Raw genomic sequence first — 15,673 nt, 5'->3', positions numbered from 1 at the left:
GGGGAAGCTATTTTGAAATTGGTAGCGCCGGGATGGAGAGAGGACGTCATTTGTAGGGGTTGCTGGGTAGGAGAGTCTGGGGCAGGGAAGAATTCGCTGTACCTTGAGAGACCTGTGCCGGCTGACAGCAGATTGTGTGTGTGCCTCTGTGTGTGTGTGTGTGTGTCTGTCTGTCTGTCTGTCTGTCTATACCAGTGCCTGTGGGGAAGGTTCCAGCAGTTAGCACAGGAACATGTAGAGCAGAAGGGGACTGGGGGGGTGGACGTGGGAGGTGGGGAGCAGGCGCTCTGTGCCACCGGGAAAAGCAGAGATGTTGGCACCTTGAGCACCTTATTTTCACAGACTGCTCACCCCCAGGAAGGGGGAGAGCCAGGGATGGGGAGGACTGGAAACAGCTACCATTTCTTGCAAAGATGCCCTGCAGTTAAGTTAAAGAGAGCATCCCTGTCAGAGGGAGGAGGAAATAAAGTTTGGGAAGCGGGGAGTAGGTTAGCAACGTGCTGGAGGTAGAGCCCAGGCCTGGAGGCTCGCTTTCCTTGGTGGCAGCTGGTGTGCCACCTGCCAAGCAACCCTGGCTGTTCATTGTAGGAGAGCTCAAGTGGCCTGGTGTTAAGACCCCCGAGCTTGGTGTGGCCTCAGCAGGCTCTGTCCAGGTGCCTGCCTCTAAGGGTGGCTTCAGCCTGTTGTGGGCTCTCCCTGTTTCTGGAGAGAGATGTGTAAAAAGGACCTTAAAACCCATCCAGCCCCTCCACTGGCTGGATGCTGGAATCCTACAACACACTTGCCAAGTGGTCACCTGCTTGCAGAATCCATCTCAAATGGCTGCCATTTATGGCTTAGACCCATGGCACCAGCCCCCCTCCTAGTTCTATCTGCTACCCTTCCTCCCCTATCTCCCCCCAAAGCCACCAGGAAACTAGCCTGACATTCAGCCAGCCAGAGAGCCACAGCAGGACTTCCCAAAGGCACATCCATGACTCTGCTCCGCATCTGCCTCTGCACAGACCCTGCTTCCTGGCAGGCTGTCCTCCCGGCACCCCACCCCACTCCCAGGCCACAGCATCCCTTAATTAGATCTGACTGTTGAGCCGGCACTAACCTCAGTGCCCAACAGGCCCTGAGGCCTCAGCTACATTCCAGCCCCTTAGAGGCAGAAAGCCTGGACTCGGAATAAGAACGGGGCCCCAGCCCAGGCTCAGGGATGGAGTTTCTGGATCTCTGGTTTTCCTTAAAGAAAGAGATGCTACATAAAATAGAAGGAGTCCAAGGTCACAAGAGAATTCTTTCAGCAAATAATGAGTGAGCAGTTTTTATGTGGAGCACTGGCAGGAGCTGTCCCTGGGAGAGAACCTGCCACACAGGAAGTCTTGGCTGCTGGAGGCACCCACCCCCACCCACTCATGCGCACTGTCACCACTGAAGGGGTTAAGTGGGGCTTATTTCCATTCTCTATCTGCAGTTAGCACTGACTAGTGAAAGGTGTCTTCCCAACCCCCCACCAACCGCAGCAGCTTTTTTACAGCCCAGCCCTCCAGCCTGCCTCTCCTGGATGGCAGAGGAACCGAGGGACCATGTTCTACGGGGTCACCCCTCCCTGCCACTGCCCAGGGCCTGCCTACCCTTTGCCTTGTACCTCTTGGAGAAGGAAGAGGATCTTTATCACAACTTCTGTCTGTTCTTTGCCTCTACAGCCACAATGAAAGACGGAACACATTTCTACACCCAGTGACTGGCCAGGTCCCAGAAGAAAACAAAAAATTTAACCTAAAAACGTATGTCTGCCCCTGTGAGCTGCTTGACCTTTCCACCCTTCACAGCCTACTCCACCCCCCTCCACCCACTTTGCAGCTGGGAAAGGAAGGGACCTGATGGAGAGCAGAGGGACTTAGGGTCTCTAACCCCAGTCCTGAGAAATGGAAGCTTCTGAGGGTCATCTAGCTCCATTGCCTCACCTACTTTTCCTAGTATCTCCCACATCTCAGGCTGATGCCTCCCACAGGTTGCGCTGGAAAGACTGAGACAGGTCCAAGATGGGCCTATCACCCAGGGGCCTTTGAAGGAAGTGCTGAGGGAAGCTGATAGAACCCTGAGAGCCAAATGAGAATTCCTCTCACTGTGTATTTTGGCTCAGTGAATGAAAGGGGAAAAAAAAGATAATTAAATGACTCCCATAGTCCACTGAGCCATTGTATCTTTTCAGTTAGAAGGAAAAGGAGTTCCAGAGTCCTGAGGTCTAGTTTTTTTTTTTTTTTTTAATTTACAAGAAAGAAAGGAAAATGTCCAAGATTACTGGCATGTGGTCACAGAAGAGTGGTGGGAACAGCTGAGGTGATGTCTTGATAGCACTTAGGGGATCTAATTTTGTGCTGATGCTGGAACAGTGGGTGGCAGGGTGGGGAATACGGATGGGGCCTTTCTGTTCTTTCTGGATTTTAACTAGTCTCTTTCTTCTCTTTTGGTCAACTTGAAATCAGATCGGCCTTGGACATGTCCAATAAAGCAGGTGGAAAACGCCCGGCTATCACCAACAGTGACGTATCCAACCTCAACATGGTGTCCGAGGTCCCCTCAGAGCGTCCCGGTGTCCGGGTGAGTCTGGCCCCCAAGGCAAGCTGGCAGGCAGGAATTCTAGGAAACCTATGAACCTGTCCAGCTGTTTCTATAGGCTCTAAAAAGCAGGTGAGGTGATACTAAAGGAGTGGAGAGTGGGAAGGGAAGATGACTCATACCAGAACTTTGTAGGACACCAATCTCTAGACCAGAGTTTCTCAACCTCAGCACTGTTAGCATTTGGGGCCAGATGGTTCTTTGTGATGTGGGACTGTCCTTTCACTGTAGGATGTCGAGCAGTGCCCTTGGCCTATACATGCCAGTAGCACCTGCCCCGTGACAACCAATGTCTCTAGACATTGTTAAATGCCTCTTGTGTGACAAAATTGCCCTGTCCCCTGCCCATTGAGAACCACCGATTTAGAGGAACAGCAAAAGAGGAATAATTCATGAAGGATATGACAATCAAGAACTCAGAAAGGAAGGAGGGCCTCAGGAGGAAGAAGTAATCCAGTAGAATGTGTAATCCAGAAGAAGAATGTGGCACAGATGTAGAATAAGATAAGGGCTGACTCTATCCATGGAGTTTAACAGTGGAAACTATGGGCAGCCCCAGTGGCCCAGCAGTTTAGCACCACCTTCAGCCAGGGGTGTGATCCTGGAGATCTGAGATCGAGTCTCTTGTCGGGCTCCCTGCATGGAGCCTGCTTCTCCTTCTGCCTGTGTCTCTGCCTCTCACAAATAAATAAATTAAATCTTTAAAAACAAAACAAAATAAAACAATGAGACCATGACAAGCGGTAGGATGAGGGCAGAAGGCAAGCTGGAGAGAGCTAAAGGAGAGATGGGAGGGGAGATGGAGAGCCGATGAGGAGTAGGAGGAACTAGTCTTCTAAGGAACCAGACGGTAAGTGGTGGTATAGTCATACAACGAAGTGCTCTCCCAAAATTAAATTGGACTGGAGGATAAATCTTGAAAATGTAATGTTGAGTAAGAAGCAGGTTGCAGACTATGAAAAACGTGATATTATTTATGTGAAATGTCCTACATGAAAGCAATATGACAGATGTACATGCTTGCAGTACAAGCATGTAACCATGGACAAGGCAGACTAGTTCTGGGTCACCAGTAGCCTCTAGGAAGGAAGAAAGGTAATGAGATTGAGGAATGGCTCAGAGGGAGTTTCAGCTCTATTTGTCATGTTTTATTAAGGGGAGGAAACCCAACATGTAGTGTTAATTTATTCTCTACTTTTCTGAAATATTTGAAATATTGAAAAATCTATATTTAAAAAAAAAAAACTTGACTGTTGGGAGAATGAGGGGCAGGAGTTAAAAGCTAGAAGATATGCAGGATGGCAGGAAGTCTTCTTGGCCCATTTTGTTTTGTCTCAAGATGTGCGATTAGGAAGGGGAATGGCCCAGCAGATAGGTTCAGGAGGAAGGGGACAGCCGTGAGTCTCATTTCCATGGAGACAGAAGTCAGATGCAGAGGTGCTATTAGCCTGCATAGGGAAGAGGCACTTCTGAGCTGCATAAAAAAGGTACGTGAAGCTAGGAGGTGCGGGTCTAGGAAGTTAAAGACATTCCCATTTGATATCCTCAACTGCTACAGGGAAGTAGGAGGTAGGGTTTTCTGCAGAGAGGAGTGGGATGGATGGAGAGGCATTGGAGCTTGGGAATATGCCCGAGGTTTGGAGAACAGGAACAGAGGTTGACAATGGGGCATATGAAATATTGTGTGATAATGTCAAAGGATCATCTGAGGTCATAGACTTGACTCTGGGTGGCTACAGACTACAGATGTGTATGGTTTTCTGCCAGCGCTGCTCCCAGCCTGGCTATGAAAGCAGGAAAGGCAGTTGGTTGGATTAGCCTTAGGTGGAGCGTTGCTGGGAGGCTGTGATGGAAAGATAAGGAGGCGAGGGTATGGAGCGCTTGGCAGGAGAAAGGCTGAAGTGGTGAACTCTGGGAGCAGCTTCCAGGCCACAGGGCAGAGGTGACGCGATGGCAGATGACACACTGAGAAGGAAGGGAAGGATTTGAGGATTTGCTTACTCTTCGGGTGGTGAATAACTTCCTCAGGTGCCTCATCCCAGCCTTTTATGTGGAATTTTGCTAGTAAAGTTTAAAAAATAATTTTATCCCCAGCTTAGGGTGCACTTTATAATAAAGCCCAATTTCTTCTTTCCTTCTTCCTGTAAGTATGTACTAAGTGCTTGTGGTACCCAGATACCTTGCTAGGCTATGGTGATGGAGAGATGCACAAGACCCAACTTCCTCCCTACAAAGAGCTCAGAGTCTAGAGAAGGAGCTGGGAAGCCAGCAGCTCCATTGCAGTCTGACAAGCTCTAGACTACAGGAATGGCAGAAAAGAGGGATGGCTCGCTGCAGTGAGGGGGTCTGGGAGGTTTTGTGGAGTCAGAGGGCCTACTCCGGGCCTAAAGGATGAGTGGGATTTGTCAGGAGACAAGGGAGATGGGGCTCCCCATATCCCCTATGGGAAAGCAAGGTAAGCAAAGTTAGGAGGCATGGGAGAGAACCACCAGGCATTTGGCCTGATGACGAGGGATCCGTCAGCTAGAGGAGCAGAAGGCAAGTCGTGGGCCTGGCAAATTCCATGGATCTGTCCTCATGTGCTGTGCTGAGGAATTGAATTCCCTTCTAAGGATGAGAGGTAGTAAGAAATGTTAAGAGAGTGTCATGATGATACGGTGTTTTAGAGAGTAACCTTACTTTATGATAGAAGGTGTACACCGGGAAGAGATGATGGCCTGAGAGGGAAGAACAGATCCAAGAACCATTAGGAACATATACTCATCCACCCTGTGCAAATGTTATATAAGGAGTGATGAAAGAGGGAACTGTGTAAGGTCATCAGGTCAAGTCACAATCCAGGAGGGTTCTGAGTTCAGGTTTGGCCAACTGGGTGGATTGGAGTACCATTTGCCAGGTGAGAAATACAGAACAGGCTTGGATAGAAAGAGGATGAGGGGGCAGCCGGGCTGGCTCAGCGGTTTGGCGCCGCCTCCAGCCCAGGGCCTGATCCTGGAGACCCGGGATTGAGTCCCGCCTCGGGCTCCCTGCATGGAACCTGCTTCTCCCTCTACCTGTGTCTCTGCCTCTCTCTCTGTATGTCTCTCATGAATAAATAAATAAAATCTTAAAAAAAAGAAAAAAAAAAGAAAGAGGATGAGTTTGGTTTTGTGCTTTAGTCTTGGTTGGATGACCAGTTACAAAATGGATGGGTGCAAGGAGACAGGTCTGAGATATGGATTAGAGGATTTTCAGCATATTGCTGGTAGACGAAGCACCGTGTATAGATGAGATACATAGACAATGTAGAACAAGAAAAACGAGAATTTAAAGTCTGGCTGATGTCCACCAACAGAGTAAAGGCAGAGATTGAGAAGGAGCAGCCACAGATGGAGGAAGGAATACTGTCACAGAAACCAAAAAGAAGAGTTTCAGGAAGGACAGAAAAGTCACGCTGTCCAGTGTTTTTGAATGGCCAAGGACTGAGCAGCTTTAATCCAATGACATTGCAATTGCCACTTCAGGAAAGAGGTGGAGAGGGGATTTAGGAGTAAATGTGAGGAGAGGATGTCAGGACTCTTCCCAGGAGCCTGTTACTGTGGAGGAAGAGAGGGGAAGCAGGGAAGGTGTTACCTGGGGACTGGAAGGGGACGTGGGATTGAGGGTGAGTTCTGGTGAGTGTGGCTTTGTGAGAGGGGGACAGACAGACCGACAGACTGAGGCTTTAGGATGGAGAGAACTGAGTGTGTTTGCTCAGGAGAAGCAGCCAGAGGAGAAGGAAAAGTTGAAGACATATTTGAGAAGAGAGTATCAATGGAGCAAAGTCTCAGGAAATGGTGGGTGGAACATGTTAGCCTTGAAAAGGAGGGCGACAGCTCTTCTTTTGACATTGGAGAGAAAGAGGCAGCAGTGGTAAGGACAGTAATTTTCTAGGTAAAAGGGTGTGAAATTGAGGAAGTGCATGTCTGATGGCCTGGCTAACTCCGTGGAGTGGAGCTGGGTCCACTGTGGGGAGGGTGTCAGGTGCAGGGCTTGGGGTCAGGCAGGGCAGGGAGTGAAATGAGAGGGCTGGGCGGGGCTGAGGTTGGGGACTGGGGCTCTGCGCTGACCCCATCTGTACTGCAGTGTGCTACTCATCTGGCAGAACCATAATCATGGACCATAATCTGGCTGTGAGTACAGGAAGGGGATGATTGATATGATTGCTCAGGGATTTTGAGTTTTTGAGAAGCTCCAGCAATGACAATGGATGCTGTGTTGGAGAGTACAGTTGACTTCTCCCAATGTGGAGCCTGGGCTTCATAGGGAAATAACTGCAACCAGGACATGGCTGATAGATCCAAAAAAAAAAGGAAGGACCGAGGAGCTGGAGATTCCTGTGGAGTAGAAAAAGGTGGTGGTGTTGAGTAATGGAGTGAGAAAGCCCAAAGGATTGGATGGCGTCAGGACATGGGAATACCAGAATTGAAGATGTTAGTGGTGAAGGAGCATGGGCACCTACCAGGTCAAAAGTGCAGCTGTGGGAGTGAGTGTGAGGGTAGCAGCAAATGCTTTTGGAATTGATGCTGTCACAGTACTAATGTTAGGGTATTGGATCAGCCATCATCAAGGACAATGCCCAGTGATAGCAAGACTTAGAATGAAGAGGATGATTGATACCAGAGTCCTAAGGCTCTGACGGAATGATCTAGAAGCTGACAGCGATGAGAAGAGCTGAACAGTGGAATATTAGGGATGCTTCCAGAGAGATTATTGCCAGAATGTGGAAGGATGACAGTGTCCATGTGGCAATAAGGAGCTAGGAGGACCCCTGTGTGTCCTCCCTGCTCCCTGCAATGTCAGACATTCGAGAGTGAGGCTGATGATGCAGGGAATTTACTGGCATTTGAATGGATCCCAGAAAGCATTATGAAAGAGGTGGGGAGTCAGGCAATAGAAGAAAGACAGCCCAGGAGTGAAATGAGAATTCTTATTTTCTCCTTAAAACAACAACAACAACAACATTGAAATCCGTACCGCTGTGAGACAGGTCAGGCTATTATTTTGAGCCCCATATTAGAGATAAGAAAGAATTGGAAATCTGTACCCTTGAGTTAGGAACAGATCCAGGAGTCACACCTGGTTCTCTTAGCATGAGGACACCCCAGGTGAGGAGAGAGCTACAGCTCCCCTTCAGGGAGAGCAGAGAGGAAAAGATGAGGAAAGTCAGGCAGGTTTCTCTGTCTGCCTCCCCAGGCAACCCGAACGTCCCGCAAGGCCATCGCCTTTGGGAAGCGCTCACACTCCATGAAGCGTAACCTTAATGCACCTGTCACCAAGGCGGGCTGGCTCTTCAAACAGGTGAGACTTCCTCTGCTGTCCAGTTTCTCCTCATCACTCTGATGCCTCTGTAGTTACAATAATGCCTCCATGTTTTGCTAGAAGCTGGAGAAAAAGGTGGTGACCTCCTATGGACTATTTTTGGGAGGTTATATCTCTGTGAATGAATCTCCTACTTTTATAAAGACTGAGAGAGGTTGAGTATATTCCCAAAATCACACAGGAAAATTAGTGTCGGATTTGGGAATCCAGCCAGGTCTCCTACTGGGCAGATGGAATGACAGAAAATGCTGGGTCGCACACCCCATCAGAGCATCCCACTGGCTCATTCTCAGTAGGCCCCTCTTGCTGTGAAGGAAGGGGGTGTGTCCTTAATCCTGGGGTCCACTAATTCTTCCCAGCTTGACTTCACTGCCCTCCCTGTCCACCCTCTGCCCACTCATCCTGGCTCACCTCTCATCCCTTTTATCTTCTCCAGGAGAGAAACAGGCCCGGGATGACAGCCCTGGAAGGTTACAGACAATAATCTAATGTCACTTTCCTGTATCTGAGGTCTCAAGGGGGGTTGGCTGCCACTTGTCAGGGACAGAGCTGCAGCCAGAGGCAGGATGGCCTTATAGTTAGTGCCGACCCCCTTTCCTTGCACCCCTTCTCCCATGCCCAGCTCACAGCCCCTCCACCTGTCTCCATGTGTCCCGTAGGCCAGCTCTGGGGTGAAGCAGTGGAACAAGCGCTGGTTTGTCCTGGTGGATCGCTGCCTCTTCTACTATAAAGGTGAGCTTGCTCCTCTACTGGGGCTTGCCGGGGCCACAGGAAGGCAGGGCCCACTGCTCTTTCTCATTCTGCAGGATCACCAGAGTCTGCTTCGAGTGGACGTGGGTGGGGTGGGGGGTGAGGGTACAAATATGCCCCACAGCCTCCGGCACCTGTGGGGCATAAGGGCGGGATAAAGACAGAGGCTGCTCACTCACATACTGACTCTCTTGCTTCACCTTCAACCATATTTACCAGGAGCCCTCGAGGTTTCAGGCGGAGTTCTAGGTCCTGATGGGGGACACAGTGGGCACAGTGGGCAAACAGGACAGTCATGTGATAGATGGTGAAGTCCTGGGCTGGGCTATGGGGTAGGAAAGGAAAAGTGGAAGGTCCCTGGTCACTACTAGCAGGTGACCTACCAACCAGCCTGTGTGTTGTTCTTCCTCCCGTCCCCCTGGACCATCTGAGCTGACCTATGGAGGCAGAAATCTCCGTTTTGTTCACACTATAGCCACAGCTAAAACAGCGCCTGACATGTAGTAGGTGCTCAATTAGTGTTGAGTACATGAATAATCCTCTAGCTTCTACGCTCTGTGTGCACCCCAACACTCACTCTCCCAAGCCTCTCAGAGAGAGAGAGAGACCTAATAACATTGGTGACGCAGACTCTAGGAAGTTATTTTTAAAATATGTACAGCAATGTTGGGTCAAGGAGGTGCTGAGGGACATAGTGAGGGAGGAAGACAGTCACAGCCCTGCCACACCAGTGCAGGGCCACAGGAAGAGAAGGGTAAAATGGTCTTGTAGCAGGAGAGGCTGTTTCTGTTCCTCCATGCCCCAGGAATGGCAGAACCCTGACCTCTCTGGGCCTCCTGGGAGCCATTCTGTGAATCATTAACTTTCACAAACAAAGGTTGTACCAGTGACCTTCCAGAATGCTGCTGTACCTGTAGGCCACCTGAACCCCAAGAACAGAAATCAGGAAGGGGCTGCAGAGACAGAGTCCAGTCACATATAAAAGCCTAAGACTAGGGGAGAAGCATCTGCCCAGGCCTGGGCCCTGGTGCCAGGCCTCTGGGACCCAGGGCTGGCTGGAGCCAGAGTATGACCGAAGCTGAAGGGAAGCCAGGCTCTCTGCAGAAGAGAAACTCAGGGACTGGCGTGAGGGTAGGAGCTTAAAGGTTGTGAGCTTGAAGGGCATTGTGGTGGGGGCCACCATCTGCTGAGAGATGCCCTCAGAAGACCCCCTAAATATGGGCCTGGACACTACCAGGCAGGAGGCCATCACCTCCAGAGGACATTGGAGGTGTCCTGAAGCAGCCCTGGGTCCCTGGCCCCGGGTTCCTCTTGATCCTCTAGCGTAGCCTTCCTCTGGGCGCCATGCTGACTCTGCACAGGAAGCTGGACCTTAAGCCAAGGATCTTGTATCCATGATTATGAAGAGGAGAAGGGGAACCCATGAGTTTATAATCCCTGAGCCTTCTGAGTCCTAACTGAGGGTCTCACAGGGTTTCCAAGCTCAGGAAGAAAGAGCTATTCCAGGGAGGTGGGGAGTTGCCCCCGACCTGTTCCACAGAGCGCCTCCCACCTTCTGTGGCTCTGACTGACAGCTGGGGTCCTGACCAGCTCACCCCTGAGGTTCCTTTGGAGATCCAGGATGAATTATGTAGCAGCCTGCTTGTTCACCTGATGCAGGAACTGGAGGGCTGAGAGGTTCTGCAGGGGCCATATAGGGGAAGGCAGAGCCCTGTCAGGAGAAGACAGAGCAAGCTGTCGGGTGCCTGGGAGAACCTTAGACACAGCCCCCCAGAGACACCAGAGCCAAAGGGGGGACTATCCATACTTCCATGCCCGATCCTGTTATTGTCCTCTTATGTGTGTCCCTGTTAGAATTTCTTGCTGGGGGAAGCTGCATAGATAGGAGAGTGGCTAAGAATGTTTACCAGGGAGAGGTGCCTGCCTGGCTAAGTTGGTAGAGCATGAGACTCTTGATCTTGAGGTGGTAAGATTGAGCCCCACAGAAGGGTGAAGTTTACTTAAAAAAAAAAACAAAAACAAAACAAAACAAAAAAAAAACGCTTGCTTGGGAGTCAGACTTCTTGGGTCCAAAGACCAATCCACCACTCTCTGCTGAAGTAACGTTGGACAAATTACTTACCCTCTCTGTATCTCAGCCTTCTTACCCTTTAAATGGGGTACGTGACCAGCAAGTACCTATTGCTGTTCATCATCATAAGGCCGATATACTCTTCCCCTCTCTGCCCACGTGCTCACCAGGCACATGCATCTCACCTGTGCCTTTTTACCCGACAGATGAGAAGGAGGAGAGCATCCTGGGCAGCATCCCCCTCCTGAGCTTCCGGGTGGCTGCGGTGCAGCCTTCAGACAACATCAGCCGAAAATACACCTTTAAGGTCAGCTGGCCTTCTTCTCCCGGGCCAGGGGGGAAGGGAGGGCTGCTCTCCTAGAGCATGTGGGGAATGGAGAAGGATCCTGAGCTGCCTCCTCAAGGAGTCCCAAGTGGCAGTGGAAGGAGGGTGGTGGTCCCTGGACTTGGTGCAGGCTGTCGTGAGGCTGAGACGAGGCTCTTCTCTCAGGAGTCAGCTGGGTGGCTCTCCTTGGGTTAGGCCGGTAGATATGGGCTTCAGTGGTACCACGGGTTTTCCTAGGAGCGAAGTACTACATGCTGAGCCCGTGAACCCTCTGCCCAAAGGTCTGGCAGCAGAGGCAGGGGCCGTGGGCTGGTGGGGTTCTAACATCCCTTCTAGAAAGGAATCCTCCCTACATTGGGCCCAGGGAACTAGACCCCCTGTCAAACTCACTCAGATTTCATCCTCTAGAGAAAATTAGGAGTTGAGTTTGATTACAATCAAGAAATATGAACCTCATGCAGACTGTAGAACGATGAGCGCGGGAAGATGGCCCTCATGCGCCTGCTCAGTGTCACTCCCCGGGAACCCCTGGGGGATCCACCATCAAAGATGTGCTTGCAGCTGGCTCATCACAGGCCAGTGTTTTTCCACATTTAAAAATTCATGACCCATTAAAAACAATTAAAAATACCCGTGCCCCTTTTGTATTTTATGATGCAAAGACAATAGGCTCCTTTTCATTTCCAAATATAAAATTATGATACCAACTTTGCATTTTCTTAGTGCAGAGCCCTCCCTCCCCTAGTTGAGAATCACTATCCACGTCCCTGAAAACCTAAAGCTATGGTGTGAGATGATAGGAATTGCCGGTAACACCAAGTCAGCATCAGAGCCTCTAGGACCTCAGAGACTCTGCCCTTCCTGTCCTTCACACCTAGTCACCTGTTCTGGAAAAAAAGGAGGCAGCCCACACAGGTGCTGCTCCAGGGGACAAGGAGGGATGTCTCTGGCACATAATTAGTTCCTAGCCTCCTAGGGTCCTGTCTGCCCGAGGTGTGAACAGAATGAACAATTAATAAAACTCTGGCTCCTGGGAGCCAGGTCCTAGCTGGGGAAGTAGAAACAGGTTGTTTAACCAACAACTATGCACATTCGCACCCACACACCCACACAGCCAAACAGCCTGTCTCACCTTCCCCTCCAGACCTGTGCACAGACAACATCCACAGCCGGGCTCAGCACTCTGCCAGCAGCAGGCCTGCCATCAGCGTCCCAAGTGGCTGACCCACATGTGCCCAGCCGCCCCCTCCTCCTTCCCCTGTCCCCCCACCCGCCAAGAGGCCACTGCCTCTTTAAAACCCAGCTCTGAGGGTGGTGCTCGGTGGCACACAAAGGATTACAATTGTGGTTTTTCCGTGGCCCTTTCCCAAGGAAAGGAGAGGAGCCGAGAAAGATGGGAGGCTTGTCCTGTTGTGGCCACCAAGCAAGACACTTGGCTGGCTAATAATGAGCTTGGGCACTATTCCTGCCCGGCCTACTGCTGAACGCCTTACCCTCTTCCTAACCCAGCCCCATGAGGCCTCAGGGGAGACTTCACCCCCTGGGGTAGTTCTGTGGCCCCCTCTCATGGTGCCAGGCTGATGTCGCCTCTGGCTGCCCATCAGCTGCCCTGTCCTTCCCCAGGCCCTCCGTCTTCTCCTGCTGCAAACCATTGTTCTCATGCCTCTGTTTTCTCCTCATTTCCTTGTGGACATGTTTTGTCCTCCAGCTTGACCATGAGCTCTTCAAGTGCAAAGAGAGTGTCTGTATCCCCATGACGGGTGCCCAAAGGACAGTTCTTCACACACAGGGCACTCACTAGCAAACTAATTCACTTGCTGCCCACTCCCACCAGCCCCAGGTCATACCCACAAGTCCCGCCTGTGTCTCTCTCTTAGCTACCACCCCGTGGCCTCCATGCCAGAGAGCTTGCCCGGACCCCTGCTCTCAGTATCACTGTGCAGTTTCAATCCTGAGAGGTCTCCTTATAACTCCACCAGCTGTTAGCACCTCCCTGCAGCTGCCCACAGTCTGGGCCCCCTGCTGGAGGGTAGACATTGGCAGGATCCAGAGGAAAGTCTTAGGATGTCATTGGGGTCACGACGCCTGTTGGAAAGGAATCATGTGCTGGGGGAGGGTGGTACAGTGGAGTGAAGGTCCAGCCGAGAAAGCACTTGGAGGGTGTTGGTTTGATCCTGCTGCTTAGGAGAGCCCTGGGGCTTGGTCAGGAGAGCCCCGTCTTCTCTCCTTCCAACCCTAAGAGACTGAGGACTTCACACCTGAGGGGTCAGGGACCGAAGTGAGGTTCACATCTGAGACTATTAATCCCTTGGATTTCTCATGTTGAGTGGGAAGAAACCAGGCTATCTGCTTTTTCTGGGAGATTGAAAGTCTCACTGGGGGAGTATACTGAGGTCCCAGAAAGAATTCAGCTCTGGAGCATCTCTTCCCTGTAGCCTAAGAACTTTGAGCTTCCCTCCCCTTAGACAGGCACTTCAGGCCAGAACAAAAACCTGGGTCGTTTGCAACTGCAGAGCTGGTTGGGAACAGGGCTCAGATCAGCACAGGGATGCCCTGAATCCTCCCGCCAACAGCCCCAATTGCCTTGGGGCAAGCTCTCCACTCCTCGCTCTTGGAGGGCTATGTGGGACATTGCTGTGTGCTGCGGCCCCAGTGGCGACAGCGAGTAGAAGGGGTTATCTGAATGGCTCCCCACTTCCCTCTGCTCAACGTTCCTGCCACGTCATCTTCTGTCTCTCTCTCTGGTGTCTGGTTGACCTGTTCTCTGCTTCTCCTCCTTCTGACTGCATGAGGACCCCTCCTCTGGACAGGAGCTCTCTTCTGGGTTCCCGCCTGCCGCACCTGCTTGCGGCCACCAACTAGGTAGCGTGCTCTAACTGTCTGTGCATGTCCGGTGCATGCGCAGGGAGACGGAGGCCTGGCTGTCTCTCTGCACAGAAGAGACAGTACGAGATCCTCAGAAGCCAAGCTGGGCCATGACTGGCATGTGCCCCGGGGGCGGGGTGGGGGGCATCTCTCCCAGACATTGGGTAATTGCCCTTCAAATCAAAGATGGAATTTGATGGGAAAGTGGGCATGGTAATTGTCCTTCCTGTTTATAATCACCGCAGGTGGGGCAGGTAAGCTTACCTGGCTACTGGACCATTTGGGGGTGTCCAGAGAGCTAGCCCATATGCCAACTGGAGCACTTAGCATAGCTGGAGGCTGTCCTCCTTACTGTGCTCCTGAGCTCCATGTGGGGAAAGAGCTACAGGTCAAGGGAACAGCCTGCCTGACCACCTGTTCTGTGGATGTGTGTGTCTTCTCCCTACAGGTGTCTACATGCTGGGTGGATGAGGCCAGGGCCAGTTCCACGCACTGCCTCTCCCCACAGGCCGAGCATGCTGGGGTCCGCACCTACTTCTTCAGTGCCGAGAGCCCCGAGGAGCAGGAGGCCTGGATCCAGGCCATGGGGGAGGCTGCCCGAGTACAGATCCCCCCAGCCCAGAAGTCGGTGCCCCAAGCTGTGCATCACAAGTAAGTAACAGGTCACCGGGCATGGGTGTGAGGAGTGCCAGAGAAAGAGGAGTGAGGAAGCACCCCACTCTATGACCTCCTGAGCCCAGCATGCTGGCTTGAACCTCTGAGAACACCTGAGAACACATGAGAACACATGAACTGCTCCTTGCCTCTCAGCAGGTACCTGGCTAAGTGATTTCCGAGCCTGGAGCCTCTCCTCCTCTGACTGGCTCTTCCTCTTCTCTCTGGGCTGCTGGAGGCCAAGAGAGAAGTCAGGTTTCATTGGGGCCTGGCCAGGAGCCAAAGGCCAGGGTCATTCACTCGTTTATTCTTATCTGTGCACGTTAAGCCCATGACCTCTGGAAGAGGGTGGAGGTGGGTTCAAATCCCCACTTAGCCCCTTGCCCACACTGATAGCAGTGTAAGTTGTTTCACCTCTCTCAACCTGAATTTCCCCTCCTCAAAGACAGCAGTTAGAATCCTCCTTCACGGGGTGGATGAGTGGCCAACACTTAGCCCATGGTGCCCAGTCCCCTTCCCCACCTGCCGCCCCTGTAGGCTCGGGGCTTGTCTTTACTGAGTATGTTAACATACACCTTACCTCAAGGTAGATGTTAACAAGCATCCAGAAGAAGGAGATTTTATGGTATAGACTCCAAGTCTATTTTAGTGTCTTAGAAGTGTTTACCAGGCAATGTTGCAACAAGGATGCCTGAAGATGTTGGATTTGGGCAGCCGCAGGGAAAACGCTGTCACGAGATTCCATCTTCGCTTCAGTGGAGGGGCGCACTTCCAGAAGTTCGCTCATTTCATTCATAAATATTTACTGTAAATAGATATGTGTAAGGCACTGTGTCGGGTGCTAGGCAAACAAGGGAAGACAAGTCTACATGCTCCCACCTCGTGGAGCTTATGTTCTGATGGAGTCTGTCCTGGAAGAAGCTTATTCTGGAGAAGGGAACCAGCACATCTCTATGCCGAGGTTGTTTGAGGCAATACCTGGCGCCTGCTTTGTTTGATCCCACAGTCCTGCCATGGGAGGGACTCCTACACCCACCCATTCTGCCAGCAGGGAGCCCAGG

At 51.5% G+C, this 15,673-nt stretch overlaps 1 protein-coding gene across 50 annotated transcripts in view; it reads left to right on the top strand.

Moving 5' to 3' along the window:
- PLEKHA6 (pleckstrin homology domain containing A6) overlaps positions 1 to 15,673 on the top strand; it is a 139,857-nt gene that overhangs the window by 93,964 nt on the left and 30,220 nt on the right. For 26 of the 50 annotated variants that reach the window (XM_072759329.1, XM_072759332.1, XM_072759335.1 and 23 more), the window contains 6 exons: positions 1,692 to 1,772; positions 2,475 to 2,589; positions 7,822 to 7,926; positions 8,607 to 8,679; positions 10,975 to 11,075; positions 14,467 to 14,609. In XM_072759329.1, the coding sequence (XP_072615430.1) occupies positions 1,692 to 1,772; positions 2,475 to 2,589; positions 7,822 to 7,926; positions 8,607 to 8,679; positions 10,975 to 11,075; positions 14,467 to 14,609 (618 nt within the window). Of the gene's footprint in view, positions 1 to 1,691; positions 1,773 to 2,474; positions 2,590 to 7,821; positions 7,927 to 8,606; positions 8,680 to 10,974; positions 11,076 to 14,406; positions 14,610 to 15,673 lie in introns of all 50 variants that reach the window. The other 24 variants (XM_072759330.1, XM_072759331.1, XM_072759334.1 and 21 more) reach the window with 1 other exon arrangement.

The sequence above is a fragment of the Vulpes vulpes genome, chromosome 5 (genome assembly GCF_048418805.1).
Source record: "Vulpes vulpes isolate BD-2025 chromosome 5, VulVul3, whole genome shotgun sequence".
NCBI classification, from domain to species: Eukaryota; Metazoa; Chordata; class Mammalia; order Carnivora; family Canidae; genus Vulpes; species Vulpes vulpes.
The sequence above is the reverse complement of the archived record's forward strand: the minus strand, read 5'-3'. Positions and strand labels throughout refer to the sequence as shown.